Source organism: Nyctereutes procyonoides, unplaced genomic scaffold, assembly GCF_905146905.1.
Source record: "Nyctereutes procyonoides isolate TBG_1078 unplaced genomic scaffold, NYPRO_anot_genome, whole genome shotgun sequence".
NCBI lineage: Eukaryota > Metazoa > Chordata > Mammalia > Carnivora > Canidae > Nyctereutes > Nyctereutes procyonoides.
The window spans coordinates 8,679,071-8,702,125 of record NW_026575140.1 but is presented as its reverse complement, the minus strand read 5'-3'; the positions used below and the strand labels follow the sequence as shown (position 1 = coordinate 8,702,125).

Genomic DNA, 23,055 nt, shown 5'->3' with positions numbered 1-23,055 from the left:
AACAGTTCATTTAAAAGTCTGTTAAGGGGGATCCCTGGGTGGCGCAGCGGTTTAGCGCCTGCCTTTGACCCAGGGCGCGATCCTGGAGACCCGGGATCTAATCCCACGTCGTGCTCCCAGTGCATGGAGCCTGCTTCTCCCTCTGCCTGTGTCTCTGCCTCTTCCTCTCTCTCATTCTATGTGACTATCATAAATAAATAAAAATTAAAAAAAAATAAAAGTCTGTTAAGCTTTTGTTAAAGTTTATCAAGTAAGTTGTTAAGTTAGAACTTTTGATCATATGGTGTAGGGATTTCTGCAAGTCTTTGGGACTCCTTCAGGAATCAAAACTATTTTCATAACAGTGCCAAAACATTAGTTGATTTTCAGTGCATTGACTTGGCACTAATGGTGCAAAAGTAACGATGGGTAGAATTGTTGGTGCCTTAACATGACCAAGGAAGTGGTAACGTATACTTGCTAGTCATTGTAGTCTTCATTGCCACAGACTTGCAGTTAAAAAATTAATAAAAGCCAGTTTCAATTAAGAATGTCTTTGATAAAGCAGTAAAATTAATTTTATTAAATCTAGACCTTTGAGCAAATATCTTTTCAGTATTGTGAGAGAAAGTAGGAGGTTTGCCTGAAGCATTTCTGCCACATAACAAAACATGATGGTTGTCTTCAGGAAGTCACTTGTTTGATGGTTTGAGTTGCATGCTGATCTAGTTGCTTTTTTAATGGAACACCTTTTTTTTACTTGAACTGACAAATTTTGTTATTTAGGCGTGGGCATTTGGCAGTCATTTTCTTGCAGAAGAGCAATGGGAACTTGTCACTTCAAATAAAACAATTGGTCGTATTTGCTGCCAATGATAAAACTCAAGCTTTCAAGTGAAAATTCAAATTCTGGCAAACTTGAATTGTGCTTGACAGCTTCCCAATACTTAGACTTTTTTGATAAGATTGATGGTGGTTATTAACAACTGTGATTTAAAAAATATTTTTTAATGAATGTGTCAATATTTGGAAGATCTACGTAACTCAGTAAATAAATATTTTCTAAATGGCCAATGCACTATATTACAAAATCATTCATGGGTAAAAGATCCGTTTACAATGCAAGTTTTTGTTTTTTAAGATTTTATTTATTTATTCATGAGAGACTCAGAGACACAGGCAGAGAGAGACACAGGCAGAGGGAGAAGCAGGCTCCATTCAGGGAGCCTGATGTGGGACTTGATCCCAGGACTCCAGGATCACACCCTGAGCCAAAGGCAGATGCTTGACCCCTGAGCCACCCAGGCATCCCTAGACTAAAAGATTTTAATGTAACAGATGATGGAAAGTTCCCTTGCCCAAGTTCGGTGTAGAGTCAAAAGAACATCCACAATTTTCTGAAAGGTTTATCAAAATACTCTTCCTTTTTCCAACTTCATATCTGTATGAGGCTGGATTTTTTAATATACTTTAACCATAACAACACATCACATCAATATGAATTGGGAAGCAGATATGAGAATCCAACTTTGTTCTATTAAGCCACATATTAAGGAGATTTGCAAAAACGTAAAATAAGACCAGCCTTCTCATTAAACTTTTGTCTTAGAAAATATAGTAATTTTTCATAAAAATGTTTTTTACATTAACCTCCAATGAGTTTATTTTTTAATGAATTAATAAATATTTTAAAGTTTTCTGTTTTAATTTTTTTTTAAGATTTTATTTATTTATTCATGAGAGACAAAGAGAGAGAGGCAGAGACATAAGCAGAGGGAGAAGCAGGCTCCCTGCGTGGGACTCAATCCCGGGTCTCCAGGATCGCACCCTGGGCTGAAGGCGGTGCTAAACCGCTGAGCCGCTTGGGCTACCCTCAGTTTTAAATTTCTAATATGGTGATATAACGCACATAAACAAAAGTTATTTGGGGTCCTCATTAACATTTAAAAGTATAAAGGAATCCTGAGACTAAAAACTTTTGAGAACTTACTCTGTAGGCTAAATTGGTTTTCTCTTTATAACTGAAAAATTCCTCAGGTTCCTTAGAGAACAGTAACATGTGTGGCATATTATCAGAAAGGCATTTATTTGTTGCTTATTGCTGTTCATCATTCTCTCCTGCACCTTTGGTAACAGCACCTCTTTTCTTTTGGGACCTTATCCTATTTAGGGGGCCTGGGTACATAAAACAGTCTCTAAGTACCTTAATTCTTAAAATAAAAAGCTTTGTCAGAGTTTTTTTTTAGCATTTCTGCTTCCCATAACAGCCTGATGTCTTTCTGAGTTTGCTTCTTTAGCCTTTCCTTCTGTGAGTTTTGGTTTTCTATGTGCTTTCTGCTGTTCCCCCCCACCCCCACCCCAACAGACCTATCTCACCTCTGTTGAAAATCAATGCTTGGAATTTCCTTTTTGTTTAATTTAGCTAGAGACCACTGCTATTGCTCACACCTTAAGAATCTTAACAGATGTATAAGAGAAGAAATTATACTTCTTTCTTAAAACTCTCAAATGAAAAAAAAAAAAAAAAGCAATAGTTCATCTCTTGGGGAAAAAAAAAAACTTTCCAGGAAATTAAAAATAGTTTTAAAAGATAAGCTCAGCACAAATGTTGGAGGCAGACTTTTAATTTAGAATTTGAAAGCATTCACATTTCCTTATTTCACAAATGAAATATAGTAGGACCTGGTTCTAATTCTGGAAAAGACAGAGTGAACATACTCTCTTCTGTCCTTCTTAATCAAATATAAATCCTAGACAGAACGTGTGGAGCAGCTGTATGAGGATTCATAAATGTAAATGGTAGTAAGCAGATGGGGAAGAAGACCAGAATTTGAAGATCCACCAAACTGGTGATGGTTAATATACCATTTTTTTCTTCTCTGGTGTCATCCAGCCTGGACTTGAAGGTTCCTCCGAAACCTAGAAATGCACTCCAGGTGGGAACAGAAAGAACTCCAAGAAAGGCTTTCTCTGGCCTGAGGAGCAAGAAAGGGATCTAAGAGGGAGGTGGGAGAAATCCCAGGATTTCTTTCCTTCCTTCTTTCCTCTCCTGGCACCAGGCAATACTGCAGTTGTAGCAACTATGGCCCAGTGGCACTAGAACTAAAGAGAATCCAGGGGGCCTGGGGGGCTCATTCAGCTAAGTGTCTGCCTTTAGCTTAAGTCATGATCGCAGAGTCCTGGGATTGAGCCCTCCATCAGACTCCCTGCTCAGCTAGAAGCCTGTTTCTCTATTTCCCTCTACTGATCCTCCTGCTAGTACTCTCTCTCTCTGTCAAATAAATAAATAAAATCTTTTTAAAAAAAAAACAAAAGAGAACCCATTCTCTTTAGCAATGGAGCTGTGACCCTCCCAGAACTTATTATTATTATTATTATTTTTTAATGATAGTCACACAGAGAGAGAGAGAGAGAGAGAGAGGCAGAGACATAGGCAGAGGGAGAAGCAGGCTCCATGCACCGGGAGCCCAATGTGGGATTCGATCTTGGGTCTCCAGGATCGTGCCCTGGGCCAAAGGCAGGCGCTAAACTGCTGCACCACCCAGGGATCCCCCTCCCAGAACTTAGAGCAAAAGTTTTATTTTTGTTTTTACTGTAAATTGTGCCGCTTAGTCCTGGATGCATATGCAGTATGAGGCACAGTGGGGAAACTAGACCCCAGGAATGCAAGGCTGGTTTGAAATTTGAAAATGAGTATCCTTCACTCTATTAGTTTAAAGAAGAATAAAACGTATCATCCATCAATTGATACGAGAAAGGCATTTAACAGAATTCTACATTAGTTCATGATAAAAAACACTCAGCAAATTATGAATAGAACTTTCTCAATCTGATAAAAGACATCTACAGAAAACCTACAGCTAACATACTTGATAGTGGAGAATAGAATGTTTTGTACTGAAGATCCAAAACAAGGCAAGGAGGTCCATTCTCACCACTTCCATTCCATGTCATACTAGAAGACTTGGCCAGTATAGGAAATCAAGAAGAAGAAAAGGCAAGAGGCTAGAAAGGAAGGGGAAAAATGTCCCTATTTGTAGATGATATGACTGTCTATATGGAAAATCCCATGCAGTGTACTAAAAAATCTATAAGTAAGTTTATTAAGATCGGAGAATACAAAGTTAACACACAAAGTTATTGATATTTCCAATATATGGTAGCAGTGAATGACTTGAAATGATATTACCAAAATAGTGCCACTTACAATAGCTTCAAAAAAGAAGAAAAAAAAATACTTAAGTATAAGTTTAGCAAAAACATGTGCAGTGTCTGTATGTGGAAAAACAAAATGCTGATGAAAGAAAGTAAGACCTAATAAAAGGAAAGGCGCACCATATTTGTGGACTAGAAGACAATATATTTAAAAGGTCAGTTCTTTCCTTCTGATCTGTAGATTTAATATAGTTCCAATCACAATGTCAACAGGATTTTCTTTTCTTTTTAAAAAAATTTTTATTGAAGTTTTGCCAGCATATAGTATGACACCCAGTGCTCATCTCATCAAGTGCCCTCCTCAGTACCTGTCACCCAGGTACCCCATACCTTGCCTCCCCTTCCACTACCCCTTGTTTGTTTCCCAGAGTTAGGAGTCTCTCATGTTTTGTCACCCTCTAATTTTTCCCATTCATTTTCCCTCCTTTCCCCTATAATCCCTTTCACTATTTCTTATATTCCCCGTATGAGTGAAACCATATGATTGTCCTTCTCCAATCAACAGGATTTTTCTAAAGACACAGACTGATTCTAAAATACAAATAGTTGGGCAGCCTGGGTGGCTCAGCAGTTTAGCACCACCTTCAGCCCAGGGCATGATCCTGAGGACCCGGAATTGAGTCCCACGTCAGGCTCCCTGCTTGGAGCCTGCTTCTCCCTCTGCCTGTGCCTCTGTGTGTCTGTCATGAATAAATAAAATCTTTTTAAATAAATGAAAAAAAAATAAAATACAAATGGTGAAACAAATTTTGTAAAACAAGAACAAAGTTGAAGGGCTCCCTACCCAATTTTAAGAATTACTCTAAAGATACTCATGACCAGGGGATCCCTGAGTGGCTCAGCGGTTTAGCGCCTGCCTTTGGCCCAGGGCGCGATTCTGGAGTCCCAGGATCGAGTTCCACGTCAGGCTCCCAGCATGGAGCCTGCTTCTCCCTCCTCCTGTGTCTCTGCCTCTCTCTCTCTATGTCTATCATAAATAAATAAATAAATCTTAAAAAAAAAAAGATACTCATGACCATATATAAAGATTAATGAAACAAGACAGAGTATAGAAATAGGCCTACACAAATTTGGACATTAATTTTTGACAAAAATGTGAATGCAATGCAATGGAAAAGGTATTCAATACAAAAAGAATAGTCTTCAATAAATGGTATGGAAACAATTGGATGTCCATACACAAAAAATGAACCTTGACCTCACAAAAACTCAAAAAACTTAAAGTGGATTATAATCTAAATATGAAATGTAAAACTGTAAAACTTAGAGAAGAAGGTGAAAGAAAAACTTTATGTCCTGGACTTAGGCAAAAAGTTCTTAGTTATGACACTAAAAACATCCATAAGAGGAAATTCTGATACATGGAAATGTGGGTAAATTGGACTTATTCAAAATTTAAAACTTTTGTTCAGAAAGACACTTAAGAGAATAAAGACAAGGTATAGACTAGGAGAAAATATTTGCACATATCTGACAAAGGACTTGTGTCCAAAATACATAAAGAACTTAAAAAAAAAAAACAGTGCTAGTTAAAAAATGGGCAAAAGCCTCACCAATGAGAATATATAAATGGCACATAAACACATGACAAGATGTTCAACATAATTTAGTCTATTAAGAAATACCTATTAAAATCACAATGAAGGGATCCCTGGGTGGCTCAGCGGTTCAGTGCCTGCCTTTGGCCCAGGGCGTGATCCTGGAGTCCCAGGATCGAGTCCCGTATTGGGCTCCCTGCATGGAGCCTGCTTCCCCCTCTGCCTGTGTCTCTGCCTCTCTCTATCATGAATAAATAAAATCTTTAAAAAAAAAATCAATAAATAAAATCTTTAAAAAAAAATGAAAAAATAAAATCACAATGAATACTAGGACCTACTATTAGAGTGGCTAAACTTTTAAAAATACACTAATGAGTGCTAATGATGTGGAGCAACTGGAACTCATACATTGCCAGTGGGAGTGAAAAATGGTATAGCCACTCAGGAAAACAGTTTAGCCATTTCCTATATAAAGTTAAATAGACACTTTCCATATGACCCAGCAATCCCACTTGTGAGTCTTTACCTTAGAGAAATATTACGTTTACCCCCAAACCTGTACGTGAACAATTAAACATCTCTTCCTAATCAAAAATTGCAGACAGCCCAAATATCCTTCAGCAGGTGAATGGATAAAAGTAGTACAGTAGCACCCCACCCACCCATAGTTTTACTCTGGTTTCAGTTACCCACAGTCAACTGTGGTCGGGAAGCAGATGATCCTCCTGGCATACTGTCAGTAGACAGGTCAGTAGTAGCCGAGGGCTACTAGGCTAGTACTAGACCTACTACTAGTAGGTCAGTAGAGCCTACTATGTTGTTCGCCTCACTTCACCTCATCACAGACATCTTACCATCTCACATCACAAGAAGGGTGAGTGAATACAGAACAGTTAAATTTTGAGAGACCACATTCATATAACTTTTATTACAGTATGTTAACATTAATTCTAGTTTGTTGTTAATCTACTGTGCCTAATTTATAAATTAAACTTTATCATAGATGGGTATGTATAGGAAAGGGGGGAGGACTACTATACGTTCATATAATGGCATACTGCTTAGCCATAAGAAAGAACTGCAGATAAGGCAACAACATAGATGGATCTCAAAGGCATTTATACAGAGGGAAGAAGCATCTCAGGGTTACATCCTCTAAGAAATAAGTGCCGCATGCTGTAGGATTCCATTTATATGACATTGTTGAAGAGATGGAACAGTGCAAAGATCATTGGTTGCCAAGGGTTGGGGATGGGGGAGAGGTGACTACAGAAGGGTAGCACAAGGGAGGTTTTTGGATCTATGGTTTTTGTGTCCTCATTGTGCTGGTTACATGTGCTGGAGTCAGTACATGTTACAGGTATAGTGACATTATACCTGTCACTATACCTCCCCCAAAAAGCCCATTTTACTCTATACATGTTTAATAAAATTTAAAAACATAATAGGACCTAAATGATTTTATACAAAGTAAAACCTTTGAAATCTTCAAGAAAGTAAGTATAGTCTTTGTACAGTTATTCTGATGAAAATGATGTAAAAGTGAATGTGGTCGTCTGACTAAAATGAAAAGACCTATTTTGTACCTTCCCTGGGCAGCAAGAATTTACGGTTGTGCCTGCTATTCAAGAGCATTTGACACCAGTTTCTTTTGCATGTTGAAGACAAAATCACCAGAGATTAATACTGAATCCCTTTGCTATCCTCCTTCTCTTGGTCTCTATTTCTTCAGTTCTTCCCTCAAATGAAGACTGAAACTAGCTATAGACCAGTTTTCCTTCCCTTTTATGTGTATGATGTTTCTTTTACCTCTCTTTGAGATGGGATTTAGGGTAGCCATTTTATCCTGTTAGATAACTCCAAGTGCTCCAGAGTTTTCCCTGGCTTTTCTAATTTATTTTTTTATTTTTTTTATTTTATGATAGTCACAGAGAGAGAGAGAGAGAGGCTGAGACACAGGCAGAGGGAGAAGCAGGCTCCATGCACCGGGAGCCCGACGTGGGATTCGATCCCGGGTCTCCAGGATCGCGCCCCGGGCCAAAGGCAGGCGCCAAACCGCTGCGCCACCCAGGGATCCCGGCTTTTCTAATTTTTAAAAAAATGACAACTATATTTTTAAAATATCCCTTAAAACTCTTGATCCCTGTTATTTTGTCTCTCTTTATATTTTTTTTCTTGAAGTAAAGTGTTTCTTTACTAAAGGACTCTTTTTCTCTGTGGCTTAGGAAGATTTATTCATCCTAACTGGAATTTTGCCCTGGTGTGCTACCTATGGATGCCCTGTGTTTGTTTACCTCAGTAATTCTCTGCACACTTGAATTGGAGTTGCCAGCTGGGGTTTAGGATAGTGAGAGGCTGTGTTGGTTGTCCTACAGAAATGGCCTCGGGCCTTTCCTGAATGGAACTCGCAGAACTCCGTGGTCAGCAGATGGCTTTTCCCCCTCCCTCAGTGTATCCTCCCCGCTCTGTCCCACCATTATATCAAAGCTTTGCATCCAAAAAGAACAGATTCAATTGTTCTGGGGACCTGGGATGACTCCTGTCCATTTTGCCTTTCCTTAGGAGGCCCTATTCAAATTGGGTAAATGGTCTGTAATCCGGAGGATCAGATTTTGTTTTATCAGCTATTTTTTTAAAAATCCAGCGTAATGTTGAAAATCTACTATACTCATGAAAGAAGAGTGCTTACTGTTGTTCATGATGCCTGAGCAGTGATTGTTAGTTTTTAAGTACAGGAATTTGACAGAATGTGAAAAAGTTCTTGGTATATAAGACTCACTTTTACTTTTTAGTAGTTTATTTTAGTATCTGATACTCTGATTATACCTGTCATTATTACAACAGTTTAAAAAAAAAAGTTTTTTCCCCCTTTTGTAGGCTGTCATTATTTGTATCAAAAACAAAGAATTTGAAAAGGCTTCAAAAATTTTGAAAAAACATATGTCCAAGGACCCCACAACTCAGGTAAATTTGATGCATTTTTACTCCCATGATGTAAATCCATCTCATTGTTTGTTGTGGGGGGGGGGGGGACAGGGAAATGGTTCTTTGTCAGGAATGTTATCTAAATAATCGGCATCTTTAGCATGTTTTCTTTTATATCTGGGATTGCTTACTGTGAGATTGGCTTTCCAAAATTTGTTTTTCATTATACAAATTGATGTAAATTATTTTCTTGCCCATTTCTGTCAGGTTTGTGACAGAACATTATTTAAGTGATCAGCACCAAGTATTAAACTATCATGTTCTGGAACACTTCTAACCGTATTTATGTAAATGCTGATCCTGCAGACTTGAGAATATGCCTTGGTGAGGGCTTAATTCCTCTATTTTCTGGTGTCAAAAGCTCTGTTAGTGCCCTGCTCTTTTTTTTTCCTTTATAAATGTAAGTTTTAGTTTTTTGAAAAGGTAATAACATGTACGAAATAAAATTCAGAAGGTACAACAAAAGAGCTTAGCTCATCTCTAAACTCAGCCCTCATTCCTCTCTTCATAGGCGACCAGTGTTTTTTTTTTATTTTATCCTTTAGAGATACTCTGTGCATATGCAAGCAAACAAATGTGTGTGTGTGTATAGAGACACGTATATCCATTCTTCCAGCTCTTCCATATGCACATGCGAGCATATTCTACACACTAATTTGAACATTTCTTAAATTGCTTTCTTAACATATCTTAAAGATTTTTCTATATTACCACATAAGGAGATTCATCATCCTTTTTTTCTTAAGTTTAAACATCTTTATGTAAACGTCGAAGGGTACTTTAGATCCTAAATTCTCATCTTTTTTTAACAGCTATGTAGTACCCACTGCAGCTAATCCGTAATTATTGACCTGTTCTTTGTTAGGCTCCCCTTCCTATATATGTACCAGTGTTTGCCTTTAATAGATTATGAAAGTTCTGATAGTGTCTCAACTCCCCATCATTGAATTTTTACTGGAGTTCTCCTTTCTTATGTTGCAAATATCGGTCCATTGTGCAGAAGCTGAGAAATGATCTCCTGAACATTATCCGTGAGAAGAACTTGGCCCACCCTGTTATCCAGAACTTTTCCTACGAGACCTTCCAACAGAAGATGCTGCGTTTCCTGGAGAGTCACTTGGATGATGCAGAGCCCTACCTCCTCACGGTGGGCCTTGGCCTTCTCTTCCCATAACCATGATGTGGCCTTGAGGATATGCAGGCAATTAGAAGAGGACAGCTCATTTTAGAAGTGGAAAGAGCTAAAAGACTTTGAATTATATGCACTATGTTTCTTAATTAAATGCCTTAAATATACGGAAGCAGAGATCCTGACAGAGGCAAATGGAACCCACCTGGTTCCCCTTACTTCCCATTTATACCTCCTACATGTGCTTAATCTGTATGGCTAAAATAAGGGAACACTTAAAATTAATGGTGATTCCCAAAGGAGCTGAAATTTGAGGTCAGTTTGGGAGGAAGAGTAGTTTGGCAGACAGGGTATGATGGGGTTGTTAACAGGAAAAAGGAATAACTGGAGGAAAAAAAATGTGACTAGAAATATAAAAAGGCACAAGAAGCCAAATGAAGATACTCTTTAATTGGATCAAAGTGATAAACAGAAAGAATGGCAGTACTGAGGCTCAGGACAGCATATGGAAGAATTAGAACCCGGTCTTCTAGAGGGTGGGCTGTGGTATTGGAAAATTGAATGAGGTTTGTTGTTTGTGTTTTTATTTTTATTCATCAACATTTAGAGAATGCTGACTGGCTCAGTTGGTGGAACATGCAACTCTTGATCTTGGGGTTGGGAGTTCGACCTCCACATTAGGTGTAGAGATTACTTAAAAATAAAATCCTAAAAAAAAAAAAAGAAAAAATATCTTTGCTCATAACAGCAGATCTGCCAGGCCCAGGTTAGGATAGTGTCAATGACCTTAGCAGGCATTTGTCAGATGTCAAATTATCTGCAAAGCAGATAGTTTGGGATATTCAGGAAGCAAATATCAGGATGGAGCAAGTATCAGGATACTTGAGCCTGGCCTACCATCCTTTCTTTTCTTTTCTTTTCTTTCTTTTTTTTTAAGATTTTATTTATTTATTCATAGAGACACAGAGAGAGAGAGGCAGAGACACAGGCAGAGGGAGAAGCAGGCTCCATGCAGAGAGCCTGACGTGGGACTCGATCCAGGGTCTCCAGGATCACACCCTGGGCTGCAGGCGGTGCTAAATTGCTGTGCCACCAGGGCTGCCCCCATCCTTTCTTTTGTATTTCAGATAAGTGGAAAATAACCTGCTACTCTTTCTGTGGGGGGAGAGAATTCTCAGTTCTAAAGACATCACTTGTTACAGATACACATTTTTTTTTAAATATTTTATTTATTTATTCATGAGAGACACAGAGACAGAGGCAGAGGGAGAAGCAGGCTCCATGCAAGGAGCCTGATGTGGGACTCAATCCCGGATTCCGGGATCAAGACCTGAGCCAAAGGCAGACGCCCAACCTCTAAGCCATCCAGGCATCCCCAGATACACATACCTGAAACAGAATGATACTGGACTGATTAGAGATGTATAACATTTCAGTCAGAGGGAGACAGATGAGCAGTTGGAGTTAAAGCAAGATTGGTCCACTCAGCTTTATGTGGTATTAGTAAGGATTTTCAGAGTTAATAGGCAAAAGGTGGTTATGGAAATACAGTTACAAAAAATTTCAGACACAAACTGAGACATAATAGAAACATTTGTTATCCTCAGTTTGAAAAAAAAGTCTGACTTTACTCATGACCCCAGAGGTATATTTGGCATTCAGAAACTAGATTAGGAATGTGATCAGAAGAATAGAAAAGGAAATACAAAGTACAATCATGTACTTATTTGTTGTCAAAAGATTAAAGAATTCTTGCAGTGTCAAGATGGTTAGCACTGCTTGAATTCTCCTTTAATATAAAAAACTGAGCCATGTTTTGAGGAGAGAAAAAGCAAGATGTTTGAGATCGTTCTTGTGAGTTCTCTCCCTTTCTCTGTCCTCCTCTAATTTATGCCTAGATTGGATTTGTAAGTGAACATGTTTGCATGTTGAGTATGTATGTTCTTGGTGAAAGAAGAGAATTAATGAAATTCTGTGGCTTCCTCTTCCTGATGACATCCTTCTTTTCCCAGATGGCCAGAAAGGCTTTGAAATCTGAGACTGCTGCCTCAAGTACAGTGAAGGAAGATAAACAGCCAGCACCAGAGCCTGTGCAAAAGCCACTCAGAGAACCTGTAAGGTGAGAAGGGTGCCCTTTTGCGATCTTTGGTGAAACACAAGGGTAGTTCTGTTGGAAGCGGTCTCCTTAGAGCAGAATCTGTTGGTTCCTCCTGGTACTGAAATGTTACTGGGTTACTTGTCCAGGCACTTTGGGAGTTACAGAGCATGCCCCAGGAAAATGAAAATCTTGATGACAGGATGTCATATCCCTGATAGAAGTTCCTGACTGTCTCTTCCTCAAAGGTTCTTTGCTTCTCTGTTCTCCTATCCTTGTCTTGCCCATATCTGTGCAGTACTTCTTTGTGGGTACGTGATCTCTTAATGCAGCGTTCAGACTAGTGAATCAAACTCCCAAGACAAGTTGTTAAAGCAGGGATCACAAGTTTAGATGTCTTTGGGGGCCCAGTAGGAAATGTACAAGCGTGAGTATAGAAAAATACAATTCAGAGCATGTGAACGTGAACCAGAGAGCATGCTTTTCAGCTTCATGTGATTATTGCTATGTGGGAATGTCCAAGGATGCCCAAACTTTGGTTCAAACTTTTGTGTGAGACATCTAGTGTTTTTTTGTTTTGTTTTGTTTTTAAGCTTTCTCAGTTTTTGAATGTTGCCAATTAGTCCAATTAAAAACAAAACTTAACATAGGTTAGGCAATAAGACCTTTCTGCCAGCTGAGTTTGGCTTGTAGGCTGCCAGTTTGCCCTCTCCTAATAGTTTTTGTTTAAACTATACTAATTATTCCAAATGATAGATTAACTTACTTTTTACGAAAGGCAGTTTCTCACTGTTTCAAGACTGTGTGGCACACTTCTAACTTGGAGAATTCTCAAAAGTCTCCTAAGTGTATTATAGGAGAAAGGAAGCAGAATGGAGACCAATCTTTTCCTTCTCTCACATGAGTGTTGGACTAGACAACAAGGTGAGATTCCTGGATTGTCAGTTGCCCAGACAGACTCGTAGCTATTAGGCACTACACAGAGTTCTTACTTAGTGGAAAAGATTCATTTGTTCATGCAGACACAAGGAGTTTAGCCCACCCGCTAACAAAGTCTCTTGGAGGGAAAGTGTCATTGGCCCCGAGTCCTTTAAGGTTCTCTCACTTGGAGTTTAAACTCCAGAGTTCAACTTATATATCATTTTTAAAGCTTCTATTTATGCTTATAAAGGGAAGCTTTATAAAGTTGTTCTGAGCAATTTTTTTTAAGTTTTTTTCTTTTAAGATCTTATATATTTATTTGAGAGAGAGAGGAGCATGAGCAGGGAGAGGGGCAGACATGGGGCTCGATCCCAGAACCCTGAGATCGTGACCCGAGGTAAAGTCAGATGCTCAACTGACTGAGCCACCCAGGTGTCCCTCTTTTATTTTATTTTTTTAATTTTTTTAAGATTTATTTATTTATTTATGATAGAGAGAGAGAGAGAGGCAGAGACACAGGAGGAGGGAGAAGCAGGCTCCATGCCGGGAGCCCGACGCGGGACTCGATCCCGGGACTCCAGGATCATGCCCTGGGCCAAAGGCCGGCGCTAAACCGCTGAGCCACCCAGGGATCCCCCTCTTTTATTTTTTATTTTTTATTTTTATTTTTTTTTTTAGAAACTTTTTTTTTTATTTTTTTATTTATTTATGATAGTCACACAGAATGAGAGAGAGAGAGAGAGGCAGAGACACAGGCAGAGGGAGAAGCAGGCTCCATGCACCGGGAGCCCGACGTGGGATTTGATCCCGGGTCTCCAGGATCGCGCCCTGGGCCAAAGACAGGCGCTAAACCGCTGAGCCACCCAGGGATCCCCCTCTTTAATTTTTTATTTTTTTTTTTTTTTAGAAACTTTTTTTTTTTAAATTTTTTTTATTTATTTTTTAAAATGAAGAGTCCTCCACTTGAAGAGTCCTCTGTCTCCTTTGAAGCTTTACATTTTGGAAAAGTGGTATTTGGATGAGCATCTATAATGGTGAGACTGATCTTTGTATATTTGCTTTGTGTGTAGGCAGTTACAGAGTACTCCAACCACCATTGGAATTACGACCTTGAAAGCAGCTTTCAAGACTCTGTCCAGTGCACAAGATTCTGAGGCAGCCTTCTCAAAACTGGACCAGAAAGATCTGGTACTTCCTAATCGAGTGTCCATGCCATCACCAGCCCTCAAAAACAAGAGACCAAGAAAAGATGAAAATGAAAGTTCAGCCCCTGCTGAGGGTGAGGGTGGCTCTGAACTGCAGCCCAAGAACAAGCGCATGACAATAAGCAGATTGGTTTTGGAGGAGGACAGCCAGAGTACTGAGCCAAGTGCAAGTCTCGACTCCTCCCAGAAGAATCCCAAGTATGAAGACCTTTGTAGCAGTTTTGGGGCTGGTTGGTGGTCCTGGTTGGGCTTGGTATTGCTTCCGTGAATGAAGTAACTTTCAGCTCAGTTATTCACCACCAAGGCTTACTCAGACTTCTAGAATGTGACTTGGGAGTGGGGAGTGACGACATAGCCATTCCTGCCAATTCTGAAGCCCCAACTGTGGGCTTCCAGGCATTGCACTAGGCGTGAGTGAGGATGGAAGGGTTTCAGAGCCTCCTACTCATCGCTGCTTTCATTTTTAGCAAACTTCTGAGTGCCCTGACTACTAAATATCAGTCTTCTCTGTTAAAAGAAATTTGTTTGAATTGGGCCACTTTAGACTTTGATCCTTAAAAAAGATTTATGAATATTTATAGTTTTGCACCTTCTTTGAGCAATTAAGACTTGGCAAATTCAGTAAATATCTACTAATCTCTCACATTCTGCTAGGTTCTGTGGGGCAGCAGTTAAACTGCTTTTATTTTGCTCCCCGTCATGACTCCTAACCTGGCTTTCAAGCTTTGCTACCCTTTGTGCCCTCTTATGGATCCTTCCTCCAAGCAAACTGGTTTGCTTGTTCTCTTTGGAACCCACTCTGTTTCTACTACTGTACTCTTCTTGCTTCCTCTTATTCCCCACAGTTGGACTATCATTCCTCCATCATTGCTTGTGAGAATCCCATCCATCCTTCAAAGGGAAGAGATGCTGATATTGATTAAGTACTTTCTATGGGCCAACTACTTTATTTATTTGTTTGTTTGTTTGTTTATTTATTTATTTATTTATTTATGATAGTCACACAGAGAGAGAGAGGCAGAGACACAGGCAGAGGGAGAAGCAGGCTCCACGCACCAGGAGCCCGACGTGGGACTCGATCCCGGGTCTCCAGGATCGCGCCCTGGGCCAAAGGCAAGCGCCAAACCGCTGCGCCACCCAGGGATCCCTGGGCCAACTACTTTTCACGTATTATTTTACTGAATCACTAGAATCCTCATTCTGTGACTGGTATATTAACCCCATTTTTATAGATGAGGAAGGTTTAGAGAAGTTATTGACTTGCCTGAAGTCACAAAGCTTAAAAGTGGCAAAGTTGGGCTTTGGGACTTTTTTTTTTTTTTAAAGTAGGCTCCACACTGGGTGGAACCTGAATGTGGGGCCTGAATTCAGGATCCTGAGACTCACTCAACCGACTGAGCCACCAGGATTTGGGATTTTTAATCCTGTTTGGTCTTGACTCAAAAGTCTGTGGCCTGTATACCACATACACCAAGGTGCCTCTTAAAATTCTGCCTCCATGAATCTCCCCTGGTCACCCTGCTGGTCACCTCATTGGTCTCCCAAGGCCATTGCCATTTCTACCACTGCTCTTTTGTAGTTATTTGGTGACCTGTGCTCTGACATGCATGTGCTAGGTGCCCAGAGAAGCTGTGACATCTAAATGATAATAATGCTCAGGCACAAATCTGCACTGTTTATACCACTACCTGCATCTGAAGTGAGTGAGTCATTGGCCAGGCAAGCAAATGGAGCTCAACACATTTTATGCTCATTTGATATACGATCTCCTTTATTCCTTGCAACAGTCCTATAAAGTGCCGATATTATTCCCACGAACAGATGAGAAAACTAGAGAGAGTGCATGGTTGTTGTGGTTTTATAAATGGAGGGATTCATGAAGGTTTAGACCTATCCACCTCTCTTGTGTGTCAAGGGCATGAAGTATGATGGGTACTCTAAAGCAGAGGTTGGCAAACCACAGCCTCTGGGCCAAATCCACCTGGTACCTGTTTTTGTAAATAAAGTTTTATTGGAACTCAGCCACAAACATCATGTATGTATTGTCTGTGGCTACTTTTGATGCTACACTGAGTTGAGTAATTGGAACAGAACCAGTAAGGCCTGCAAATCTGAAGATACTATCTGGCCCTTTACAGGAAAAGCCTGGCTGTAAAGGAATTGCATTTACCCTGGGAGCTCCAGGGAAGAAGAGTTGAGCCTGCTCAGCAAAGTTGTGGGTGGATAAGTCTTCCAGTGGAGCAAATGTTGAGCTGACCTTGAAGGATGAGTAGGAGGTCATCAAGCATATTGGGGGCCGGGGGCCGAGGCCACAGTAACCTCTTATATAAAGTCATAGGAAAGCCTAGTGTGCTCCAGAAAATGTCACGTACCCTGTATGGCAGGAGAGTGTAATGCACAGGAGGATGAAGAGGGAGAAATGCCTGGATGGGCAGATGGGCCAGGTCTTGAGTTCCTATTGTAGTCTATCAGGCAGAGGTTCTTAAGCTGGGCTTCGTATCACAGTTACCTGTGGAATGTTTTTTTTTTTTTTTAATTTTTTGTAAATTTTTATTTATTTATGATAGTCACAGAGAGAGAGAGAGAGGCAGAGACACAGGCAGAGGGAGAAGCAGGCTCCATGCACCAGGAGCCCGACGTGGGATTCGATCCCGGGTCTCCAGGATCCCGCCCTGGGCCAAAGGCAGGCACCAAACCGCTGCGCCACCCAGGGATCCCTGGAATGTTTAATAAAATACATAATTCCAGGTCCCTGAGTACTGATTTAGAAGGGGTAGGGGATGGGTCTGTAATTTGCTTTTCTAACCGTGCTCCAAAATAATTCTAATACAGCTAATCTGAGGGCCTGATGAGTTACCATCGATGGCTTTTGAAAAAGCACTGAGGCAAAGGAGACAAGAGCAGTGGCTGGAGACTGCTACCAGTTAGGTAGTCAGGACCTAGGGGAAGCTGGGCTGGTGGAATCGAAAGCAGGACTAGGGTATATCACTAGGAGGGCAGGGTCACAACAGCTAAGTTTTTGTATATGTCTGTGGCACTTGGCACAGGACAAGTGCTTATTAGATATTTACTAACAAAATAATCTTTGGCTCTTGCAACTTAAAGGGTCATATCCAATCTATAAAAGGCCAGCAAAGGGTTAACATTTTAGGTTTTCTGGACAACTTGTGTCTCTGTTGCTTATTGTGTGTGTGTGTTTTAAAACCCTTTGAAAATGTAAAAACCATTCTTAGTTCAAAGATTGTACAAAAACCAGCAGCCACAGGCTGTAGCTTACCGACCCACTGAGACCAGACAGCCCTCCTCTAGCCCATTCATTGCTCATCAGTTTCTAACTTTACCAAAAGGCCGTAAGGACCAGGAAGTGACCTGACTTCACCAGGACCGCAGAGCCAGCAAACAGTGAGATGAGGACCCAGATCTCCGTCTCTTCCACAGCAGAAGTTAGGTCGTATCAGACATTTGCTCAAAATAAATGCTGAGTTCAAAGGAGGAACAGGAGGTTATCAGAGTGATCCGTGCAGATTGTCTGCAGGAAGAATGAGCAGATATGCTGACAGACCCAGAGTTAAAATCAGTGTTACCCCAGCATGGGGATAAGCAGGTAGAAAACTTAAACTATAATCCTAATTTATAAATAGTAGTTAACATAACTAGTTAGTATCCTGAAAAGGAAAAACCTCATGTAATGTTTCCACTTATCTCAAGTAAATTGTTCTCAGAAATAACATTTTGGGGGATATGATCCAATTTAAACATAAAGGAAACTAGATGGTTCGCCATGTGTCTCAGCCATGTTAAGTGATTTCACAGAAAACTCGGACTCAAGGAATTTTTTTCAAGTCTATACTTTGTAAGTAAGCTTTCATTACTCATTTGAAAAACACCTAGCCAGCCAGAAATTTAAAAATAAATTTCTGTGTATAGTAGGGGAAGGAGACTGAGGTTTGTCTACTCTTGGTCAAGTTTCACAGGTCATTTGATCTATACAAATTCTTTAAAATTTAATTCAGATATTTTCCATGTTGTTTTGTAACAGATGTTATAGTTATGAGGTGAGGTGTGTGCGGTGTTCTGTTCCCAGGGCAGTTGTAATATTAATCAGACACAGTTAAAGTTGATAAGACTGACTGCAGTTTTAATTTATTCAATAATTCAGGTTTGGGTTTCCTTTTTTAGTTTTGGGACTTCTTTTGGTCACACTCAAGTGCTTAACATTTCATGTTCACAGGAAGGATTCTTACTTGCTTACTACTCTGATCTTCAATGATGTAATTTATTTGCAGCTTTTTTGATAATCCTGTTCTTACTTTAGCACATATTTCTCCAACTCCTGTTAGGGTATGTGTTCCTGTGCTAGTTGTTTGGGGTAGAGAGATAAAGATACAGCCCTTGCCTGCAAGGTGCTTATGATTAGGGGGTATGTTATAAAATGGCTGTTTAATAAAGTGGAAGCACGCCCACAAAGGCAGAGGAGTGGGGGCTTTTTGTATGTGTTGGGGGCCAGGACTTAGGGCAGGCTTCATTAAGAATTAGGCCTCAAAAAAAAAATGGGTAGAATTTTACTTGAGAGGGAAGGGAATCCCAAGCAGAAGGAACTGTAGTGAGGAAACTACAGAGCTTACAGAAGGAAAAGAGGAACAGAAGGCGTGGCTCTGCTGTTTGTGCCAATGTGGTTTTCGGGGCACAGTTGGACAGAGAAGGCTTTGGTAGCAAGAAACTGACTGGAACCAGACTGGATAATCTTGATTGACCATACAGGCTTCAGTTGAGGCAGTGAGAAGTGATCATGGAACAGAGAGGGGATGAGGTATTTTAGACTGATATGCAGGTGGTTTGGGAAGTGGCTAGGGACAGAGACTCCAGTCAAGAAACTAGTGTAATACTGGTGCCAGGTACTGCTTGGACAAGAGGAATGGCGAAGGATGAGAGTGCAGTCCAGAGGTAGGACTGGGCATGTCTTTGAAGGGCTAGGTGCAGTTTTCTCATCCCAGGTTAGAAGAATACTGAGACCTTCAAAATTAGAGTCAAAACCAAATAAACAAAAACAGGAAAATGAACAGATTTTGAGGGGGATAGTAATGTATTCACTGCTCAGTTTGAGGGATGAGCCTGCAGCCTGTAGGACGATAACCTGGAGATGCCTGGCCAGGTCAGGATTTAGGAGTGGTGTGTAAGTGAATCTCAACTGTGGTCACAGCAGAACAGGGAGGAGTACAGGCAGTGAGAGAGCCAAGGACAGAATATGGGATGACCCCAATGAATCTGTTTTACATCTTGTCCTCTTGTTGATCTCCCCTCAGAGTACCCAAAGGCAAGTGGAACAGCTCTAATGGGGTTGAAGAAAAAGAGACATGGGTGGAAGAGGATGAACTGTTTCAAGTTCGGGGTAAGCTAGGACATTCTCCTTGGTCCTTGACACTAGCTGAATTACAGATGTGTGTTATTATCACATTAATGTTCCAGAAACTGCTTGTCTCTGAACTAGTAAAAGTCCACTAAGTCCCTTATTGTGATTCATGAGGACTCAGTTTTAACACCCTTTCCTATTAAACAATGGAGACTGTCAAAGTAGCACTTTATACTTAAAGAGAATTCCTAAAAACAAACAAACAAACAAACAAAAAACCCTGGTTTTGTTTTAATAAATCCTGTATTGTAACTGATGTTCTTCCTAAAGTCTTTAGTTAGAAAAGGTAGATGTGGTCATTCCCTGCACTTCTTGTTTAAGTAAAAAATCTCTTATCAGTTTCAATATATAATTTTTTCTAAAATAAGAAACTTTACTTTTTCCATAATTAATACTAAAGTTCATAGCATTTGCAGTAGAATCTCTCCCACCACATACTTTGCATTCTAATGGAAATATCTAAGTGCTAAAACATAATCTTGGAGATTCGGAAGACTCTGGTGACACAGCAACAACTTTTTTTTTTTTTTAAGATTTTATTTATTTATTCTTAGAGAGAGAGAGAGAGAGAGGCAGAGACACAGGCAGAGGGAGAAGCAGGCTCCACGCAGGGAGCCCAACATAGGACTCAATCCCTGGTCCCCAGGATCAGGCCCTGGGCTGAAGGCGGCCCTAAACCGCTGAGCCACCCAGGCTGCCCGACACAGCAACAACTTTAAACCTCTGCCAGTCCGAAAGGGTTTTCCATAAAAAGTACCTTCATTGGCACAAACTTAGTTGGCAAGATCAGGATCATTCAGGAAATTGGGGAAGTAACAGAAAAACCAATAAAATGGCAAAGACTATTTAAAAAAACAATAGGATAAAAAAAGTTCTAGAAAACATCCACATACAGTGCAGTCCAAATTTGTCAGCTTTAAAATCTGCTTCCACTATCGTATGAAATACTTCATAATTTAAAAGTGAATAATCTCCTGTAAGTGTCCCTCTTCCTAAGCCACCTTCATTGTTTAGGAAGCACTGCTAGGACAGTAGCATTTGCTGAAGCAGACACTTGACCAAGTTTTATGTTTATGCAACTTTGCCTTTTCTTGCAGCTTTTTAACAGCTCTCTTTGACTTCCAGTGGCATGTCTTTTATACTAGTATACCTTCCTCTGGCCCTTAAAAAAATGTTGGTGCATTTTTTTGAGGCCTCATGTCTTACCATATGGTGAGAGGTTGGAACTTGAACAGATCTATGGTCTCTGAGTGGGGAGCACCAATTACTATCCTCATCTTTTGTTTAAGGAATTGAACCACATTTTACTTACATAAAATGGTCAGAGATTTGAAAATTCTGGTATAAAACAGTACATTTATTTCAAAGCAGAAGTTAGCAAGGGATTATAAAGCAAAAATTATGCACATAGGAGTATATAATACAGTTAACCCTCAACAATACAGATTTGAACTACACAGGTCCATTTACAGGCATTTTTAAAAAATAAATACGGTAAATACTAAATGTATTCTTAGGATTTACTTTTTTGTGATTTTCTTAACTTTTTCTCTAGCTCACTTTATTATAAGAATATAGTATATAATACATTTAACATGCAAAATATGTGTTGACTATATGTTATTGGTAGTGTTTCTGGTGAACAGTAGGCTATTAAGTTTTTGGGCACTCAGCATGGATTTTTGACTACACGGTGGGGGTTGGTGCCCCTAAACCCTGCATTCTTTAAGAAGCACCTGTAGATGACATGGTTGGAAGAGGATGAACTGTTTCAAGTTCAAGGGTAAGCTAGGACATTCACCTTGGTCCTTGACACTAGCTGAATTACAGATGCATGTTACTATCCCATTAATGTTCCAGAAACTTGTAGGGTTTTAAAAGCCACAGTCCCTCAGTAATTTTAGAAAATCATGTAGGTTTTATTAAAGAGCCTGAAATCCATCACTAACCAATATTTGTTGAATGTCTATTTATAAAACATTTGCTTTGGTTCAGATTGTCATTAGCTGCAATGATTGATATCTTGCCAACAAGGACAAAAACAAATTACCCTTTAATGATATCTTTTCTTCTCTCAGTGTTTGGAAATTTCAGTCAAGTTTTCCCTTTAGGATCATTTGCTAAAGAGACATCTTGTGATTTGTGCAGAGAAGGGTTAACTCTGAAATGAGTCTACTTTTAATGTTTTCCAGCAGCACCAGATGAAGAGAGCACAACCAGTATAACAAGAAAGCAGGTAATTTAAAATTACTTTTTCTGACTTTTTCTGGTTATGTGGGTAGAACAGAGATAAAATAAGTACGCACATCTCATAGCATAGGTTTACCCATGTACCTGTAAAAAGGTCTTTTGCAATTTTCACATAATCCAAACTAAGTTAAAGTAGTAGTTATTTTCTGGAAGAAGATTCTAGGACAGAAATCTGACACATTTTCCTGACCGTGAACAGCATACATTTGAAGTTTTGAATGCGAAGTGATTATTAGTTGAGGATGAAAGGCAGGACATTGAAAATTATTAAATGTCTAAATCTACAATGTTAACTTATCTCTGTCTTGTTTTAAAAATATACACCCTTCTTTTGGGTTCAGATTAATTGTCCTAGGATTCTTGAGCTTACCTCTTAACTGTATGAAAATATGAATAAGTTGGAGAGACAGGTTATGATGAATATTTTGGTCTTCTTTTGCAGAAGTGGACTGCAGAAGAAAGCGAGTGGGTCAAGGCTGGAGTGCAGAAATACGGGGAAGGAAACTGGGCTGCCATTTCCAAAAATTACCCATTTGTTAACCGAACAGCTGTGATGATTAAGGATCGCTGGCGGACCATGAAAAAACTTGGCATGAACTGAAACAGGCTTTCATTTCCACAGAATTCACAGGAGCATGGTTCCTAATAATAGCCCTTGATAGTCTGTTGTTTCTTTCAGAAGCTGGGCTGGGCTGAGAATTTTGGGCATCCTCCTCCAACATGGGGGAGGTCCCAGTTCTACTTCATCGCTGTTGAAGATCATGGAGCTGAGAAACAAAGCCAAGTCCACCCCATGTCCTTGGCAGAGATGACAGGCACATAGCTTGTACAGTGCCAGAATATCATTAGTATTTCCCTTCTTTAGTGGTTTGCTTGAATTTAAATCCCTGGTAATCAGTAGAACCTTCTCCTAGGAAATGGTGGAGTCTGTTAGGAGCCACTTACGATTCTGACCTGTTAAAACCAGCAACATGAGCATTATTTGGAGTGAACTTGTTCCAGATGAAGCTTCAGCCTTCTGATGCAAATGCAAAGGAACTTCATCTGTCATGAATCCAGGCTGATGAGAGACCAGTCCTGGTGGAATCAGAGTCTCTTTTAAAACTGTTTAGCCAGTTGTAACATTAATATCTACACCTGAGAGCCTTGGCATTTGCTCTTAATATTTGCTGGGCTACGTAGGCAGGTTTAACCTCCACCTCTCCTGTGGTTGAACCAGTGTGTTTTTTTGTAAAACAGTGATTGTAGATAAGCTTAGCCCTTTCCCCTACCTCCTCTGCCCAGTTCCTTTCCTTATGCCGAACTTTTAAAGCTTAAAAAAATCCTGA

At 39.9% G+C, this 23,055-nt stretch overlaps 1 protein-coding gene across 2 annotated transcripts in view; it reads left to right on the top strand.

The window, feature by feature from the left end:
• The window catches only part of TERF2 (telomeric repeat binding factor 2), a 26,624-nt gene extending 3,569 nt beyond the window's left edge, over positions 1–23,055 (top strand). Inside the window, exons 4-10 of one of the 2 annotated variants that reach the window (XM_055305485.1) lie at positions 8,610–8,696; positions 9,718–9,864; positions 11,859–11,965; positions 13,933–14,265; positions 19,371–19,456; positions 21,673–21,713; positions 22,170–23,055. In XM_055305485.1, the coding sequence (XP_055161460.1) occupies positions 8,610–8,696; positions 9,718–9,864; positions 11,859–11,965; positions 13,933–14,265; positions 19,371–19,456; positions 21,673–21,713; positions 22,170–22,328 (960 nt within the window). In that variant the 3' untranslated portion in view covers positions 22,329–23,055. Of the gene's footprint in view, positions 1–8,609; positions 8,697–9,717; positions 9,865–11,858; positions 11,966–13,932; positions 14,266–19,370; positions 19,457–21,669; positions 21,714–22,169 lie in introns of both variants that reach the window. The other variant, XM_055305484.1, reaches the window with a different exon arrangement.